Source organism: Cryptotermes secundus, unplaced genomic scaffold (genome assembly GCF_002891405.2).
Source record: "Cryptotermes secundus unplaced genomic scaffold, Csec_1.0 scaffold641, whole genome shotgun sequence".
In the NCBI taxonomy this organism is placed as follows: Eukaryota; Metazoa; Arthropoda; class Insecta; order Blattodea; family Kalotermitidae; genus Cryptotermes; species Cryptotermes secundus.
Window position 1 is genome coordinate 888,236 of NW_019720713.1, and position 18,164 is coordinate 906,399.

The following is an 18,164-nucleotide window of genomic DNA, read 5'->3' on the forward strand; positions in this document are numbered from 1 at the left end:
CTTTTAACATTAAATTTCCCTCCCATATTTGTCTTATCATTAGTCTATTTCAGTATAACGAAGTAAATACTACAAAAGAAAGTTTCCACATATTCTTCCGGGTTTAAATGTCGTTTTAATGGAAATGTTTCAGAATTTAAAACCTACATTAATTTCCAGTTACTTTATACATAAAACTGATTAATTAATTAAACATTTTATTTAGCTGATATTTATGATTCTGAAAGCGATGACTACGAAGATCAGGCGTATTTCTTCTGGCTTGTGACGCCGTTTAGCCTAGTGGAATTTTACCTATGTTTCGGTGGTTTACACTGCCTCCATCTTCGGTTTCGAATAGTAAACCAAACAAGCAGAGAAAACTCTCTTTGCTGCAGGAGGCCTCCAAAAGAATTTCCGAAAATACCCACCCCATTTTTTCCAAGGATATTGTATTTCTATTCTTCTATGCGGCATCTCCTTTTGTGGAATAAGGACGGTATTGTAATCTGAAATAGTGGTAATTTTGAGTAATTGAAATATGTTTGGTTTCGTAACAACATCAACTTGACAGGTGAGTTTCAAGACTGCTTCTTTTTTTGTATCCCCCATCTTAGTCACATTGGCGTAACGAAAATGGATTTTTCGCTTAAAGGCAACCTTAATTTCACGCAATGTGATTTCCAGACCTTTCTACCCTTAACCATTCCAAATTGCCCTTCTTGGTTTAATCCCATAATACTCACAAAAGACAAAATTTTATTCGAGCATGCGACGAACACATTCAAAAATAAATTAAATAAAAGTACAGACAACCTCAAAACCCCCTTTTGCCATATGCCACAAAGGGGTACGGAGTTCGGCCAGCAAAGGAGTGGTTTAAATTGGTCTCACATAACACCCTTCCTAAACCCCAAACGTGGCTCCCTCGATGTGAGGTCTTTAAGCTGGGTGGCTCGCCCCTCTTACCAGTTAACAAGTATCTTATGATGCCTGGCTGTAAGCAGAAACGGCAAAGTCTGCTCTACAACTAGAGCTAAATTCAGGTTGCTCGTTTGTCCCGTAGTCATGCGGGCCTCTAGCCCGTAATTACGGAAGCAAATTCATGTAATTCCTGCAGACGTTGTCCATGGTCTTATTCACTGGTATCAAGTTGATATATCTGCTTGTTGCTTTATTCAGCTCTTTAAAGCAAAATTATATATAATTTTATTTAATATTAAAGGAACTATTGCATTTTGACCACAGAGAATATCCGTGGGTTTCACATAATTTTTAAGATAAACAACGATTACATTAATGTTATAGCATTAACACATTGGCCTTTGGAACGCAGACATATTGTGTTCCCTGAGAGGTAGGAACTGAATTTTTAAAACAGTATTCACATAGTGTTATATTTTAGTGTCCTGTTGCACTGATTTATGTCCATGATTTCTTCTGGCCGTCTTGCAGTACATACATACATTTATTCACCTCACTCTTCTCTCTTGCACTACAAGTTTCAGCACTAAAGTGCCATCTTCAGCTGCTTTTCGATGTACGTCGAACTACTTCATTGCATGCCCTGTTGTCTTTATACTAAAATAACTAACATATATATTCGTCATATATACTGATAAAATTTTAAATATTAAAAATATTATTCACATAGACTTTTTTGGTGTTTCTTCAACTGTATAAATTATTTAGTGTTAACTGAGAAATGTTGGGACGAATTTTAATATTAAGTGGGGAAAAATGAATGGAAGATCTCTGGGCCTATTTTACAGTCAAATTTTGGAAGTTTTCTGGCCACCTGACATCTCGGTCAATGTTCGAGCCTGGAACCTCACATACGAAATAACAGTACATAGAAAACTACCGAAATGACGTTTCCCATTCAATAAAAAGTCATAGATTTTTATTCACAACTTTGACAATAAATTTGATGATTTTATGGATGATAACGACGACGGTAAGTCACTAAAATTATTGTATACGCGCCGAAGGACCGGGTATGATGCCCGAGCAGCAGCAGAATTTCTTCGTCATCACAGCAAGACCAAATGTAGGGCCCACCCAAACTCTTATTCGAAGGGTACCGAGACCAAACGGCCGGAGCATAAAGCTGGTGCTGAGGTTCAGAAGGCATGGAGTTAGGCTCATTCTTCAACGGCTCTACTTCTTTATGCTGTGTGCGGCAGCTGTTCCTTGCTTGTACATTTGCTTATAGATTGCTGGGATTCGGCTTAGGAGCCAACATGTTGCAGCAGACCAAACTGTGAATTGCAAGTCGAAAGATCTTTCAGCTGTGCCATGCCATTGAGCCTGAACAGAACAGACCTCTTGTATATCCTAGGCACCGTCCGCAGTTTTTAATATTATTAGGATCTTAAAAGTATCTTGTCTAGAAAAGTAAAGATTGACATACAAATATTACAGGGAGGATTTTTACTTTGTTAACCGGTTCCATGGTTCTGTGCTTGGCCGCTTGCTACGTGGCGCATACGAATTTTGCCGATGAATGAATGGAATTAACTTATGGACAGCTTGAAGGCATTATGTTTCACGGTGAGCAGTGTGGTTCATGCGTGGGAGTTTGTTTATGATTTGTCAGCAGTGGGCAGCAGTTATCAGGTCCATTAGCCATTTATTTTCAGCTACAGTTAGTGAGCAGTGTGGTACGTCACGATGAGATATACCGTATTTACGCACGTACAGGCCGCACAATTTTTGCCAAAAATTCAAGAGGAAAACTGGGGTGCGGCTTATATTCGAAATATTCGAAATCACACTTCATTTAAAAAAAAATTATATTCATAATTAGTAATACAGGGTGTAATACTCCTGAAATAATATTCCAAGAAAATTATTTTTTCTATAATTTCTCTCTGAAAATTGTGCTGCGGCCTATACACGCACGCGGCCTATACATGCGTAAATACGGTACTTCAGAGCAACATGCATTTCTGTATGACAATCCTATGTGAAGTAAGGTTCTGCTAGAAAGCACAAGCAAAATTTTCGACCTAAATTTCTTAATGAAAGAGTTCCCAGCAGGCAAACAATTCACAATTTGGTGAATAAGTTTAGAACAACTCGACTCATAGACAAGAAACAGGAACATAAGTGCCGAATGCTTACTGAGGGGACGCCGGATGACGTAAGGCCCAGACTTTAACATACATCTAGAAAATCACTGAAACGTCCAGCTCAAGAGACTGGTGTGTCAAAGTCTAATGCAAGAAGGTCAACACAATTGCTGAAACTTAGAGCCTATAAAACAACAGTCATCTACGCCTTGCAGCTGCGCGATCCAGCTATCAGGATTCAGTTTTGCAGTTGGTTTCTACAGTCTGTCGTAAAGGTGAGATCGATCCATAAGTGACCTTCTTTTCTGAAGCGTGGATTTACTAGCAGGGAAACATAAATACGCAAAATAATCCCTACTGGAGTTCACAGAATCCACATCAAACCCACGAAGTCCCGCTGCATCCATTGAAAGTTGGAGACTGATGTGCTCTAAGTGTAATGATTGTAGGACATGAGTTTTTTAAAGAAACATTTAATTGCGAAAGTTACATACTTGTCATTCTTAAGCAATTCTTTCCACAGCTAGTAGAAGAAGAAAAAATATGGCTTGTTTCAACAAGACTCAGCTACTGCCCACACTGCACATATATCTATTCTTGCTTTGTACTATGTCTTCTGGGACAAAATTATTAGCAGTTGTACTTGGCCAGCACGTTCGCCCGATCTTAATCCTTCTGATTTTTCTTCTGCTCTGTGGTCTAATGGTCAGAGGTCCTGGCTATAGATCCAGAGGATTCCCGGCGCTACAACATTTTCTGAGAAGTAGTGGGACGGCAACGGGGTCCACTCAGCCTCGTGAGGATAATTGAGGAGTTATTTCAAGGGAACAGCGGCTCCGGTCTAGAACATCGAAATTAACGGCCGTGGGGATTCGTTGCACTGACCATGCGAAAACTTTATTCTCTAAAGTTGGCACTAACTTCGCCGACAAGCGGCCGTCACTCGGTCGGTATAGTTCGCTTGAGGGCTAAAACCACAGAGTTTTTTTTTGTTTCAATGACAAAATTTACAGCAGAAAGCACCGAATGGAAGAAAATTAAAAATATATATATTCGTAAGGTTACAAATATTCCTGTACAGCAGTTTCGAAGGGTAAATCAGAATATCTTCGTCAGTGCGAGGAATGTTCACGTGTAGAGGTACAGAAGTTTCAACCACTCCTGTGGTCTGTGAACAAAGTTAATAACTTCATTCCGAAGTTTATTGACAGTCAGACTTGCTGATTCAAAGGCAAAATATGTATGCTCCTTACAGTAAGCGGTGCATCGAACGCCGTGAGGCGCAGAGTCGTGAAACCGGTCAACAAAGTAAAAGTCCTCCTTCTGTAATGTTGCCTGTGGTTCTTCATGGGTGTCAAACATCTCTCACATTAAGCGAAAAACAGAGACTGAGAATGTTCGAGAACAGGGTGCTGAGGAGAATATTTGGACCGAAGAGAAATGAAGTGACAGGAGGCTAGATAAAACTGCGTGGTGACGAGCTTCAGAATTTGCACGCCTTGCCAGATATAATTAGAATGAGCAATACTTTTTCTGACCTGTTGAACATAAAGCATTTTCCAGAACGATAGATGACATTCAGGAAGTCAAATAATGTGTCAATATATTGTCGAAAAATTTTAAATCTTATTTAGAATTAGCAAACCAGGAGGATGAGATGGGAATGGAAGCTCAAAAAGTTGTGTAGAGGGTTCTGGTAGAAAAACCTGAAGGAAATAGCCCACTAGGAAGACCTAGGCGTAGATTGGAGGATAATACTAAAATGGACTGGATTTATATAGCTCAGGATAGAGGTCAGTGGCGAGATCTTTCCAACAATTGTAAAAAATTTGGAGTCAATAAAATGCTTGCAGTTTATTGATTGGCAGAGCGACTGTTGGCTTCTCAACTAGGGCTCAGCTATATTGAGTTGCTTTGTTAATCTGGTAGCTAGCTAACTAGTCAGTTAGTTAATTAGTAACAGGATCTTCAAAAATGTGTGGACTAGATTCATCTGACTTATGATAAGGACAGGTGGATGATTAGCGCTCTGTTGCACATGGCACTGAGCTTTCCGTTTGTGTGAAAGGTAGGATATTGTTTGACCAGCTTAGCGACCGTAATCTTCATAAGAACTCTGATTCATGGAATTAGTTTGTGAACTTACGTCGGTTTGTGAGATTCAATATTTCCAGGGCTTGACTATGAGGAATATTATCTCCTGGGTTGTAATATCTTGCAGTCTCCTAGAAGTTTACCGAAGTTACCGAGGATATTCATCAATCTTCAGGACTGTAGATGATATCCAGCAGGAAATAATCAGCAGCTCTGCTTGTTTGTTTATTGATCATACTCTGTGAAGCTAAAGATCCAAGCAGTATGAACCTCCGAAACGTCCTTAAATTTCTACTAGACTACACTACATCACATGTCTGACGATGGATCTAACCGTTGGCAAGAATTTATGTGAGCTGCATGTGGAAACATGGCAAAGCTTTGCATTAAAGGCATTCCGTAAATAAGGCGCTTTTTCTGCTATGACGATCTATAATTGGAAATTTCTCATTAGCGTTGCTCCAGTGCCTGTGGGTTTGTTCCACGCACTGAAATGAATCAAACATCTGTGTATTGTGACGTTAAAGTGTTAATTGTTTCCATGATTCAAGAGCATGTTCTTTGCTTTTGGCATATGGCAGGCACTAAGTCTGGATGTCACCCAGCACACGCCAGATGTCAGGCTTGTCTTGTTAGCCGAGACAGAAATGTGTGTTGCGAGATACTTGTGTGTATCCAAGTCACTTATAGTTAATGAGGTTTTACTCCGCCCCCATAATTGGGGTTCAAGATTCTGCCAACCTCCCACGTTGCTCTCGGCATATGTGTGCGGTCTGACCCTAACACAACTTGTGGAATATTTGGTTGCCAAGACAACCGATTTCCGCAGAAGAATCATGCAATTCCAAAAGATGAAATTAGTGACGTGGATTTCCTGAAGCAATTTAATATCATTATATCAATACAAATGATATGGCCATAACATAAAGAGGCCGTTTGTTTCCTTTAGGTTAGCCACGTGGCCTTACTATGTAAGATTTATTCTTGATTTGAAACTTGGTTTATACTTTAATGAGGCAACTTTACGGAAGAAAAGTTTTGTGGGCTTAAGGAGATATTCGGTATGGCGATTATCATTCTAAACTTATGTTAGAAATAGGATCTAGAAACTTTCTAACGATGCACAACAACATAAGTCGCTAATTTATGATAACACGTCCTAAAAATATTCTAGAGACAGTTAAATGTGCAGGTGAGATTTTCTGAAATAAGAAATTTTTGTGGTTACGGTAAGGTCTGTCTTCCGTATTTGCTAAATTCTTAAACGTGCATGAAATTTGAGGTTTTTTACAGCAATAAAAAATTAAGTTGTGTTCTTCTGGGTTGTGACATTGTTTTGTACTGTGGATAGTCACCGACTTTTCTACGAAACCTGGTGTCGTTAGGCCAGGAGGTAACGGGGTTATCCGAAGTGCGGTAACTGCCGATATTGCAGAGGACCATATTCAGCTGTTGCTAATACACAATATATTGTAGCGCGTAGAGCCGTTACTAGGTTTTGGTCGCAAGACAAACACATTCCCACAGCAATTATAGAGGGACTGTTGAAAACGGTGTTCTCTACGCGGTCCGTGCCGATATGTTAAACCCGAGACAAGTTTAGAAGTTAGTCATTTGTATACGTGTACAATTTTGGTAATTTTCACAGCAAGGGACCGTAATTTTGATGAATTTAAATCGGGAGGGCTGCATGAGAAGCATGCAGATTAAAAGCTCCGCGGCCCCTCTCTATCAACTCTCTCAAGTCGTTGCTTCTAATCATCTTAACGCCTACACTTTCACTTTACTCTTACCAGAAGGACGAGCGGGCAAAGCCTGGGGACCTACAATCGATGCTCTTTCTTTCTTTCTTTCTTTCTTTCTTTCTTTCTTGCTCTTTCTTTCTTTCTTTCTCTCTCTGTCCACACAGTGTAGACAGAACATACATTGAGGACTCTTGTGCTCAAGATCCATTTCCCATTGTTAGGCAACAAAGTTGCAAACACACATCCTTAACAAAAGAAGACGGTGTCTTCCATGGGGTCCGTGCAGAGGAGCTAAAATAAATAAAGACGTGTCACGAGAAGTTAGTCATTTGTAAGAATCTGTAAATGTGAGGTGGTCGCCAGACTGCCAGTCAGGCTTCCATTCTAGATTCTAATGCTGGGACACACCAATAGGATTAGCTTCTATGTAGTACAGGGAGTAAATAAAAGCCAAAAGTAGTAAGATTCCTGTACGCATCTTGAACAATTTTTTTATTTGTTCGTACTGCATTTTACTATACATTTATTTGTGCTTACTGTACACTTTTACACTACATACGAAGCAGTCACATTACTAAACAACATACACATCTTTCGGCTATTTTCTAATTACCTAACATACAATCACTACACTCTCGCTAGTAATTATAAATTAAATTATCATACAGATTCCTTGTTTAAAATTACAAATAAGTTATGAATAATAAAGACAAAGTTAAATCAAATTGACAATATGCTCTTTGTCTTCAAGCAGCATAATTATTTTTACATACATTATATAGTGCGTTACTACAAATATTAGCTTGCAGCTACTTGGTTTGAACAGCCACATGTTTTGAAATCACAAGTATCACTGTAGGCTCCAGTTGTGACAGAGAACTTATGTTGTTAAGTGCATGTAAATAAACAGAACTGTGATTGCTTTGGTAAATTTTAAGGTCTAGCGCCCATTACCGATAACTCTGTTCATGTTTCGTTTTGTACAACACACATGTTCATTTTCAAACAGAGTAATTAATTATGGAAAAATTAGTTCTCTTGTTCGCATTTCCTTCTAAACATAACAACCATTTATCGTAACTTACGTGGATGGCCTTGGGATCATGTTTTCACTAAATAATTGACTAATTTATTCCTAATTTTTGCTTCAAATTTTCCAGTGTTGTTATCTGTTAAACATATATGTTTCTCATTAAGTGGAAAATGTATTTTTGTCCCTCGGTTTTGGATGAGAACTGTAAACTTATTTCCTCGTTCTACATCCTGTATCGCATAACTTATATTAGTAATATATAGTTCACAATTTATATTACTATAATACTTTCATAAACAGACTTCGTGATCAGAAACGTTCACTCCCCTGAACATTACCCTCTAAATTCTTACCAAACAAATACCACTGAAGAATCTAAACTTTTTACCAGACATTTAAAGATTTTATGATTCCTCTGAGGATGTAATTGTTACCAATAATCGAATTGAAAACAATGAGATTGACTTGGAATGTAGAGATATAGCAGTAAAATTTGTAAAGAATTTCGGTAGAATACTTGAAGAAGAGACCACTTGGAAGAACTAGGCTTAGATGTATAATATTAAAATGGAACTTCAAGAAATACGAAAGGGAGGGTGTGGACTCAATTGTTATGACTTAATATAGACAAGTGGCACGTTATTGGGAACACTGCGACGAACCTTAGGGTTCAATAAAATGCGGATAATTTCTGGATTAACTGAGCAACAATTAGTGTTTTAAGAATTATTCTGCCCCATGGGGTTGGTTATGTGATTGCTACTAATCACAAGCTTGTCCTTACTGACTACTGGACATGTCTGTAGATAAACCCCTTTCACAACTTGAGAATCGCTCCTTCTGTTTCTTCGTACTTTTGCCTGTAAGTATATTGGTGTCCGCGATACCACTTCCCTACATGAAACGGTTTCATATTTTTCAGAGACAAACCCGAGAATTAAGTAGTTGCAGTATTTACGTCTACACGAATAACATTATATTTCAGCATTCCGTTGCACTGCTTAACAGTTTAATTTGCAAGGGCAGTCTTGAAAGTGTAACTTCTTTTCCTGCTCGTAGACTTTTGGTGTGCTGCACCAGATGCGATGTAGCAATAACGTAAAATTATTTGATGATGACCTCATAAGGGCGAAACATGTCATAGAAGGGACGTTTATAAAGAAGTGGCACGGTAACACAACAGTCTACGAACATGACAAGACATTGTACCTTCATGACAGTCCCTGCCTATATAAAGAACTACGGACGGGCAGTAACTGAAGCCTGCACTCGGAAAAGCAGGTTTCGTGCCCCTAGATTTTTCTAGAGTGTTGAAACAAACCATGAAAAACCAAGTAAGATAGTTTGGTTCAGAAACCCGTCGAATATAGTCCCAGCGTACTTGGTGGCCAATTGTGTTCATATTTAAAATAAATATTGTTCCAGAATAAAAATGCTTTTTAAGACAATCTTCTAACCAATAGACGACCTGTTTGTGAAGCTTTCCTGGTTCCTACTTACACACCAGTTACTGAAGGCGTATGTGGGAGCGGAGGTACAGCCTTTCGGTATTGAATGTATGTGCGTGTTCAGTTTCATGTTTTGTCCGCTTGTACCCCGGGAAATAAATTCGGTACCCACTAAATAATTGTCTGGGTGGATCTCGGAACCGGTCTAGATGCTGCGAGGAAGGAAACATATCTTTCCCCTGCAGTCAGCCCAACCATCATCGAGTTGCTGTAAGAATTATGCTAAGCCAACTCCCAGATAATGTGCTGAATCTGTATTTTTTCTGTCTTCTTGAGACAGTATTGTTTTTGAGAAAGAGTATTGGTTTTAGTGAATTTAAATACGATATCTTATAAATTTCTAGAACGATAGTACAGACATCCGAGGACTTATCTTTCTAAAATTGATACGTAACTCAATTTTTTAATGCGCTGTCACTTCTCCGGGGATCAACCAATTCTGAACTACGAACCAAAGTTTGGGGAGTTTCTCTCTCTCTCTTCGGCGAAAGTTGTTTTAACCGTGATATTCTTGACAGAACAGTTCTCCAAAAAATTTTGCTTTTAGTTGGACCATGAAGTGGATGATACCCTAGAAGATTCTAGCATACTTTTATATTTCGTGGAGACTTCAAGACTTTACATCGTTTTTACAATATATTGCTTCTCGAATTTTTGTCACATATTAGAAAGTTTTTCATAGTTTGCTATTAAAATTTATATTCATCATTCATTTTTCTTTTCAGAAGAGCTATAGGTAATTTCCTGGCAGATCTAGAATTCCGTGCTTGTTAATAACCTGTAGCGTCTCCACACCAAACATCACATGGAAGGCAAGACGAATCAGTACAGTCTGAGTTGTTGCACAATTTGATAATGGGCCGAGAAGCGGTGCTGGTCAGAATCAGACTATTTGCAGGCGTTAGCCTCAGCTGCAGCAGCCTGCTCCTCCTCTTCTCTCGTCATAGAAATGGTGCTGTGGTTGTACAAACCCTGCGCCATAAGCTGCAGAGCCAAGGGGTTCTTCTGACCGCTCGCCTTCTTGATCTTGGCGCGTTTGTTCTGGAACCAGATCTTGATCTGCGCCTCGTTCAGTCCCAGTTCTCGTGCCAGTTCCGTTCGGCGTCGCTCCGTCAGGTAACGATTCTCGGCGAACTCGTGTTTCAGGCGTGCCAACTGTTCGCCGCTGAACGCTGTCCGAGGTCTCTTCTCTTCCGGCTTTTTATCTTTTCTTTTGAGACGTCTTGAACGAGGACCTGCAACAAGAAATAATTAATTGAATGAGAATAATGTTGACTGAGATATTTATACAAGTATTTATCAAACACAAGGTATGCATCGTGCTGTAGCAGTACGGAACTTAGTCGATTGCAGACTTCGATAAAACAAATATCCATTTCAAAGAAAAGTAGAATAAGACGTTTACAAGGAAGTAACCTTCATTTCGACAAAGGGTGCTGGCACACTAATCGAATCTAGTCCAGACCAATAGAATTCAATGTGACGCACTAAGGCTGTAGTCATACTAATCGAATCTAGTCCAGACAAGTCGAATCGAATGTGACTCACTGAGGCTGTAGGCACACAAAGCGAATGGAGTTCTGACAAGTCGAGACGATAGTCACTAATGTTGCTAGCAAGTCGTATCAGATGTCACTCAGTAAGTTATTCTAAAGGCAGGCCCTTTTATTTTTCTCAGAATTTCTGCACGTCTCTTCACACTGTATTAGCCCGACTGGAGTCGTTTGAAAACTGAGAGTTCGCCTTGCAACGACTGGTATTGCATACGATTCGGCCAGTACGGCCGCATGCTGAGCCCTCACATTGCAAATAGTTATGAGACCGTCCCTGAAGCCGGGATGGATAACATCGGCACAGATACTTAGCTCCGGGTGTCGTGACAAAAGTAATGGGGTTAGGTTCATGGCAGGCGCAAGAGACTGTTTTCTTCTGCAGCGTTCAGACCAGTTATGGGGCCAACCCGGGCTCATATCCAATAGGTACCGGACTTTGTCTCGTCGAGTTTGAAGTGGCCGGAGCGTGAAATTAAACAGTCATCTCCATCTAGTGACGAGATTAGGAACATGTGTAGAATATCCTTCACTCCCACAGGTATTCGTGGCATAAGAGAACAGGAGAGCAAAATTATTTTTGTTTACATTTATGAACCCATTTTACTCTCATGAGTCCGGTCTGTATGACTGTGTAGGAACGTCTTACAGCAGCTTTTGAAAGTCGTGAATTTTTCAAAAAGCCCATCTCAGATATTCAAGAAATAGAGGATGCTTTAATTTTATGGACGAAAATGGTGTCCAGCGCGTAAGGCTGACAACTTCACTGCCATCTGTGAGCCGATTTTCTTGAAAAAATTTGGAGCTTCAACGTCTCACAACCCTATGGGCCTTCATGGTCTGTTACAAGAATAATTTTACTTTCTTTTTAATGACGCGCTGGATTTGATATAGCATGCTTTCCCAAAGCGTTTGTAAGCATCAAAGCCATATATTTATGACAATCTTAGGCCGTGCTATAGCTCAAGAGGTTAGTCGCTGGCTTCCTACCGCGGCGGCTCGGGTTCGATCCCAGGTCTGCTCAACTGTGATTTGTGGTGGACAAAGTGGCGCTGGGGCGGGTTTTCTCTGAGTATTTTGGTTTCCCCTGTCAATCTTAATTCCACCAAATCCTCCATCATCATAATCACCCGGGGCAGGCTACAATAGGCCAATCAGTGGCCGCCGTGCCGAGTGGACTCAACTGGACTCCACCCCCCCCCACTATGCGAATTAAGAAAAAATTATGGAAATCATAACCTACCAACATTTTAAGGGGACGCGCCATATTCCCTTTCGAAAATCACTTATTTGAACATTTTCAGTCAAGATATTCTGTAGAGGTAAGTGAAGTTATTTATGTCTAATAAAGGATATATTGAGGAAGTGGGGAACGGAGGCATAAGTCCACGCTTTCATAACCTCGGCAATAGAAGGTGTGTGGCCAGCTTCACGTCCCGCCCGCTGTATCGCGAGGAAATAACCTCCCTTGAATATTGTCACGTGGAATGTGGAACGCGCGACGAAAATGGTGGGTTATAGTCCCGTTGATTGGATTTATTAGCACCTTGGTTAAAATCTCTCTTAATCACACTTAAACAGAGCACTATCGTTGATTTACACACACACTGATCCTCTCCTGGTTCCACAACTAAAACACAGGAATTATAACAGTCTCACTGAATCACACACTCGAAATATTACACATGAAGGAAGTGTTCTAATCATACTTTAAATTTTCACAGGTCGACGAACTTTCCATGGCTGAATTTCTACCGAGAAATCAGAAGTCAGAACCGAACAGTGGTGCTGTTCGTTTTTAAGATAACTCCTTTGCACGAACACCACGGAAAACACCGTCTCCAATTTTTCTGGATGTATGTTTACCACTGCGTTGCCTAGCAACAAAAGAAACTCCGTGGCCTATAGTCCGCAAGCGAACAATACCGACCGAGCGACCGCCGCTTGTCGGCGAAGTTAGTGCCAACTTTTGCGGGTAGAGGGTATCGCGTTGTCAGCGCAACGGATCCCCACGGCCGTTAATCTCGGTGTTCTAGACCGTGTTGCCTGGCAAAATATGTCCTATATATCCGTGCTTACTCAGCGAATACCACATAGAAAACAATATCTCTATCTCTGAGATTTGTTTACCAAGTCGTTGTTTAGTTGCTCTATGGCCAACCGCGTTACAATATTTTAAGAGGGTGAAGCCCAGAGCATATCTGTGTGTTGTAGCGAACAGACAACACTGACAATGACAAAAAATTAAACGGCAGTAACTGCAATATGTGTTTCTTCTTTATAAAGTACTAATTGACCGTTAGGATCTCATAAAAGAATAGAAATCCATCAAGTGTAACGAATTTAATAATTAAATAAGTAAAATCGTTTACCTTATATTTCAGGAAGAAACGCACATTTAAGGAAAAACAGTTTTATGTGGGCCCACTATCCATGTTCTGAACCGAATGGGATGCAGGTTTGATCGAGTCATTAGCCGAGATAAGAATTGTAACATATGTATGTGTTAGTCAAACAGAAAGGTCGCCCTTCCTTCTACATTAAATGCAGCTGCAACCACTTCCTCGCTACTTCTTGCCATATTTATCCGGCGTAACCCAGTGGGGCCAAGTCAAAGAGACGGCCTGTTTGTCGGGGAACAGAAAAAAGCAAAATATTCCCTCTGCTTAACTAATTAAACACTACCCCATGAAGGCGTATGGGAGAGTGGATGTGTAGAGTCATATTTTCTTGACCTCGGAACTAATCTGAGATGAGTGATAGGCTTCACGCCCCTGTCGCTTTACACCCCCGGAAAGACCCGCAGTACCCATTTCATAGGAAGATGGGTGGACCCCAGGGCCAGTCTGGACAACATGGAGAAGAGAAAATTCTTGACCCTACCGGTACTTGAACTCCGACCTCTCCGTCGTCCAGCCCGTAACCAGTCGCTGTACCGACTGCGCTATCCCGGCTCCTGTGTTGTCACGCTTGTTAGGGAAACATTCTTAATCTGAAGAGTACTATCGCCTGGGATATAACGCCGTGTAGTTCGTTGAAAGTCAACCGACATTTCGGAGTAACATATTGCTTCCATCTTCAGGGTCGAAGAATAAGCCGTCCAAGAAACAAGCGTGAAAGCAGGTGGCAAGTAGAGCCAGGCAGAACATGATGAAAATATTGCGATATGTTCCTCCGAAACGTCGGTTGACATTGCGTTATATCCACCACTTTAAGAACCTCATATTCTACATTTCTAACCTGCTCTTGACTTTTTGTAGACTCTGTACATGATGGAAGAGGACCTGAAAGCAAAGACTGCAGTTACCACAGTCAGCCAGGTATTAAATAGATTTCTGGGGTTGCTGAGTGGCGCTGTATATTCATATATTGCATTGTGGATTTGTTTGGGCCATCCCTTCCCCTTAATTTCACGCTTCACGCTACAAGCATAAACACAGTTTCGTTTGTACACATTGCTTTCACCTCTGCGTTCCGAGTCTACGCTTTGATTCCTGCCAGAACTTCCACAGGGACTGCTTTATACTGCTTTGACTTATCGCCAGACACAAAGTCATATAAGACGAACATACACCTGAAATATATACAACGTGTCTCTATATCCCCAGTTTTGCTTTCTATAGCGAGGACGTGTAAAGTATTTCTTACTGCAGAATCTAGTTGTTAATGTAAAGAGAATAAGGAAATCTTAATTCTAGTCTCTACTGCTCACAACAGATGCCGGTATATGATTTCGGCATTCGAAAATGTACCAATTAGAATGTTGAAGGTTTTCCCAACGTTTCGAAAAACATTCTAGTTACCTTTGAGTACAACAGCTATTTGTTATTGGCCTTCACCAGCACGGGCTTGCTGGCAGCCCTTGTATGCAGCTTGCATTAGGCAACTGGTTAAATAGGGGAGCGGGTTGCTATCCAATAAGAAATGACCACGTGAATAATACTCGTACATGATAGAAACTGTTTTGGAGTTCAGGCGCATTTAAAAAATAGGCGATGAAAAATTGTCTAGTGACCATGTGGTTAATGAAAAGAAGTGAACAGGTGATGAAAAATGCTTCGGCAACCCCATGTTTAGAAGAAGTAATAAAGGATTTTTCCTATTTTTCATTTTCCTTCTTCTTCTTCTTCTTCTTCTTCCTCCCACTTATAGAGAAAAGGGAGTTTAGTGTTTGCTGGATGAAGGTAATTCAGTGGTGGGCTAGGAGGGGAAGAAATAGAACCAGATTTTCCTCAGACTCTATCCGTCTTCGAGATCGAAGTTATGCTGTTAGGACGAATTTACCATTTCAGTGGTTTCCTTGATAATACCGTAGTAGCAGGAACGTTAAAAAACCTTCAACACTGTGTTCTGAACGTTCCCGAAAATCGAAAACCTGTTTTTTTTTTATCAAGATATGTATCCTGTCTTTTGAAAGATTAGAATATCAATTTGTATAAGGAGTATTATCTTCTGGAATGTGACGCTGTTTGGTCCTATAGACGTTCATCAACATTTCGCAGGAAAATACTGCCCCCGTTGTGAGGGCAGAAGAGTAAGCTAGCTCAGTGTACGTAAAATTGCACTCTCACTAATATACAGGTATGCAGAACAGTGATATTAGGGAGACCATGCAAAGAGTACTGGCCCCTCGAAAGGCCCTTTACCAGAACGAGTGGGAGAGAGGTTGATTCTAGAATGCACGAATAGGCTGTAGAAGGAAGTCGGTGTAACAGACGAAGGAAGAAGTATCCTTAAAGGACCTTCTTTACGTTCACATTCATCTCCATGACAGCCTCGTAGCAAGGAGGATGGAGTAAAATTAAAAAAAATGTACATTTTATTTATTGGAGTTTCCTTTAAAAAATTGAGGTTTTGAGAAAAAACGAATCTTCTTGACTTAATTTATGCTTTAATATAAATATCAAAGTAAGACTTCAGATTCGAAAGTCTACATAATATTTATCCGAACTAAGGATGCTGTAACATACTTACTGCATAATTTAGGGTGGTAGGAATACTTACAGGACACGGTCACCTCAAAGGGCACCTCTTCAAATTGGGACTAATTAACAGTCCACCTTGTGAAAGGTGTCAAGAAGAAAATGAAACAGCCTCACATATCCTGTGTGAATGTGAGGCCTTAGCTTATTTAAGATTGCGCCACTTGAGTCAATATTTTATGGAACCAAGTGGCTATTTCGACGTCCCCACATACAAGATCCTACGCTTCATTCGAAGCGTGGGATTGCTGAGGGGATAATCAGAAGGGGAGGCACAACAGATCACTGTGGTCGCGGTGCAAGGGCCAAGAAAGCCCACCACTTGTACATTCATTCATTTTTCATTCATACTGCATTATGGTATTCTTCACAACAGACAACGAATCTCGATAGGGCCATTTAGGTTCTTACGGAACTCTCTTTAAACAAGCGTAAGCATCACCGAAGGGTTCTTGGATAAGTGGTCCATACAGTTTCAATAGAAGAGAGAGGCTACGTAAGGCAGTTAAGCTATGAAAGGAAAGTATTTTCGAAGTCGATAAGAGAAGGAAGTCCTATTATCTAACTGCAGTATGGTCACTGTATAATCTTGCGGCTAAGCTGATTATATACTGGCCAGAAGAAAAGCAAACCAAGTGCTCGAGGTAGATGCTACACTTTACAAACGAGAAGCACAGACGAGTACGAGGTAGGGTGAAGATAATTAATTTGAAGTTTTCACGGTGGCTGCAGGGAATGAAATCATATACATATATAGCAATCAGCTGTGTGTGTGGTTAGTATCCACATCCAGCGTTTATATCACCAAACCTTGATGATTGAAAAGAAGACATACTCCGAAACGTTAGCTACTATCTCATCATTGATACGGATGATAACACGAAACAGTTTATTGCGCATTGCTTGTAGGAACCAATAAGGTTCTTATTTTTGAAAGGTTTTTGTCCAAGCGGCGGGTTCTCGTGAAAGCGGAAATAGACATTCGGTTTCGCAAATTTAAGGGACTTTCTTGACTATCTGAAATTAAGACAAGTTTGAATTCGGGTAATGTTTGCTACTATTCAGTCCATAACCTTTTGTCTTCTCGTCTGCTGCCCAAAAATGTAAAAATTAGAATATACAAAACTATAATTTTTCAGGTGGTTCTGTACGGGTGTGAAACTTGGTCTCTGACGTTAAGGGAGGAACACAGACTGAGGGTTTTTGACAACAGGGTGTTAAGGAGAATATTTGGACCGGAGAGAGATGAAGTGGTAGGAGGTTGGGGAAAACTGCATAATGAGGAGCTTCATAACTTGTGCTCTTCTCCAAGGATAATTAGAATGATCAAGACGAGGAGGATGAGGTGGGCAGGGCATATAGCACGAATGGAGAGAAGAGGAATGCATAGAGGATATTTTTGGGGAAGCCAGAAGGAAAGAGACAACTGGGAAGACCAAGGTGTAGGTGGGTGGACAATATTAAAATGGATCTTAGAGAGATAAGATGGGATAGTATGGATTGAATTTATTTAGCTCAGCATAGGGAGCAGTGGAGGGCTCTTGTGAACATAGTAATGAACCTTCGGGTTCCATATAATGCTGGGGAATTCTTGAGTAGCTGCATAATTGGCGGCTCCTCAAGAAGGGCTCAGCTCCATGAGTAAGTAAGTAAGTATTTGACTATCTGATTGCTTACAGGACTATCGAAGGGAATATTGTTTCACGAAAAACCAATTTCTTAAACGAGTGATCGACGACCGAACTACATCAATATAACCATTATATCTGTGGCCGAAGGATTAACATTTTTTAAATGAAGCAGACTGAAATATCGGTCAGAATTTTTGCATATTGTCCAGTGTTTATGGTTTCGTGACTAATAGTGACTGTTTTTTTTACTGGATGATCGGATTTATTGATGCCATTATTAGAATATCTCTTAATCACAATCAATCACAGGAGCGCACAATCAATGACTGCCTAAGACTCGCTCCATTCTGACCGGACTACGACTGTCTTCTTTTCTAGCCTTCCTTCTACTGTGACTGACTGGGCTCAGAGTTATCTTACGGTTGCCTTCTGATTTACGACCGACTTACAAATTCTTATGTTCTTATCTGAATGGCCGCTTATGTAGGAAATGTCTGTTGAATGCTTGTACCCATGAACACGTCTGTTGGTTACACAGCAAAGGTCTGGTTTCCAAGAGTGTATAACT

General features: G+C 40.4%; 1 protein-coding gene across 2 annotated transcripts in view; it reads right to left on the reverse strand.

Moving 5' to 3' along the window:
• Window positions 1-7,623: 7,623 nt before the first annotated feature.
• The window catches only part of LOC111871992 (homeobox protein E60), a 97,627-nt gene continuing 87,086 nt past the window's right edge, over window positions 7,624-18,164 (reverse strand). The window contains exon 3 of one of the 2 annotated variants that reach the window (XM_023865443.2): window positions 7,624-10,668. In XM_023865443.2, the coding sequence (XP_023721211.1) occupies window positions 10,322-10,668 (347 nt within the window). In that variant the 3' untranslated portion in view covers window positions 7,624-10,321. The remainder of the gene's footprint in view (window positions 10,669-18,164) is intronic. The other variant, XR_002844155.2, reaches the window with a different exon arrangement.